At 55.9% G+C, this 1,800-nt stretch overlaps 1 protein-coding gene across 7 annotated transcripts in view; it reads right to left on the bottom strand.

Moving 5' to 3' along the window:
• The window catches only part of RAPGEF6 (Rap guanine nucleotide exchange factor 6), a 229,346-nt gene extending 227,792 nt beyond the window's left edge, over nucleotides 1-1,554 (bottom strand). For 5 of the 7 annotated variants that reach the window (XM_019535055.1, XM_019535056.1, XM_019535058.1 and 2 more), the window contains exon 1: nucleotides 1,400-1,553. In XM_019535055.1, the coding sequence (XP_019390600.1) occupies nucleotides 1,400-1,468 (69 nt within the window). In that variant the 5' untranslated portion in view covers nucleotides 1,469-1,553. Of the gene's footprint in view, nucleotides 1-1,399 lie in introns of all 7 variants that reach the window. The other 2 variants (XM_019535060.1, XM_019535062.1) reach the window with 1 other exon arrangement.
• Nucleotides 1,555-1,800: the final 246 nt, after the last annotated feature.

Raw genomic sequence — 1,800 nt, 5'->3', positions numbered from 1 at the left:
AACTATTTAATTAATAACACTGGAGAACTCCATGACAATTCAGTTGGGTGAACACTAAAAATATACCAAATATCTGATCCCAGTACTGCCAAAAAAAAAAAGATTTACACGGTTCAGCATACGTCAAAGGCTACATGTGCCCACAAGCAAAATGCATTATGGAACAGCATGACATATGTGCTCATTGATCTTAAATAATACCATTTGAGCTAGATGTCTGAGACAGCAAGCTTCTCTATGTTTGAATATGTAAGTGGAGGCCAGCAGAGAACAAAACAACAGCAAACAGTTAAAGTAAAAGATTTTTTTTTTTTTTAAAAGAAAACAAGAAAAGCAAGAAGGAAAAGCAGCATTTCTTATAGACAGGGCCTCACCATTCAGTCAGGCACCAGGGAGGAGAAAAAAGCACTAGGGAGAAGCCAACTCTCTCTCCTCAAAACTAGTACTGGAGCAGAAGGGACAGCCCATAAGTTACTTTAAAAAGGCTAACTATGGGTTTTAGCTTTTTATTTTTATTTTTTTTGGTTACTTTCCTCCTTCAGCGATCTCTGCCAGTATTCATTAGGTAGCCTTTTGATAATCAGCTTATAGAAAAGATCAGGCAGGATATTCCTTTCCCCAGAGAATCAAGGGAGAACAAACGGATGTTTCCCCATCTCTTCAGAGAGACTCAACTCCAAGAGAAGAGGGTTTTTTTCCACTCCTCAAAACCACTCCTCTGTCCTCCCCGCACGGAAATCACAGCGAGGCACAAAAGCAGACGTAAGCGAACAAACTCCAATCGCAACTTCCAGCGGAAAACACGCCGAGAGAAACCTCACACGGGCGGCCTGGTGCAAGGAGCCTCCTGCGACGTTGCTTGTCTGGACTCTTCAGCCAATCCCAAACCCACAGCTTGTTCACGAGCCGGCGACTGCAACTCGCGCTAGAGCGAAGCAGCCGTGCAAGTTCCCGGGATCCCTCTCCCCATGGCTGTCAGCTCCCGTTCGCAATGCCACACCACGCCACCCCGAGCGACTTGCACTTGGTCGCGCCCCGCAGCCCACCTCTGGTTTCTCCCAGGAGAGCTCCCCTCACTCTCTCAGGAGAAACCACCTCCCCCCCAGAGCACAAGCGGCTGCACAGGGGAGAACAGCCCCGCGGGGACGCACACGGCCCGAGTCCGAAAGCCTTCAGCGATGAAGCAAGAAGTGGCTTCATGGACACGAGTTTCAGCCCTGGAAGAGAAGCAGCGCATTACCACCCCACCCCCCCAGCACGTCGCGGGGAGCCCGGCCCCACCCCGGGGGCGCTGTCAGCACTTCGGGGACTTAAAGAAACGCCGTAACTTGGGCTCGTGCTCGCTGCCAACTTCTAGCGAGCGAGATGCAAGTCCCGACGAGGCTTCGACAACGGTTACCTCGCGGCTCCGCTCCGGGGACTTCTTCCGCAGGGCCTGTTGGACCTTGGGGTCCACGGCGGAGCCCATCCTGGGCCGCCGGCAGGTCCGGGGCTGGGCTCAGCCGCTCCGCGCCGCGGGCCCCGCCATCCCCGGGGGGCCCGGCCGGCGCTTCAGCACGTGGGGCCGGGGGGGGAGCCCGCCGCCGCCAGCTCCAGCCGACCCATCCCGGCGCTGGAAGTTCCTCGCGTCCCTCCGCTCCACGGACAACGCTCAGGGGCGGGCGGGCGCAGCGCGAGGGAAGCAGGGCGACGGCGCTCCGCCTTGGGAACAGCCCCTCGCAGGATTCGGAGAGGGCGGCGCCGGCACACCAAAAATCCCGGCTGAGAGGAGGGAGGAGAGGGAAGGAGGGAGGCGAGGCC

Source organism: Crocodylus porosus, unplaced genomic scaffold, assembly GCF_001723895.1.
Source record: "Crocodylus porosus isolate Cpor-Errol unplaced genomic scaffold, CroPor_comp1, whole genome shotgun sequence".
NCBI classification, from domain to species: domain Eukaryota; kingdom Metazoa; phylum Chordata; order Crocodylia; family Crocodylidae; genus Crocodylus; species Crocodylus porosus.
The sequence above is the reverse complement of the archived record's forward strand: the minus strand, read 5'-3'. Positions and strand labels throughout refer to the sequence as shown.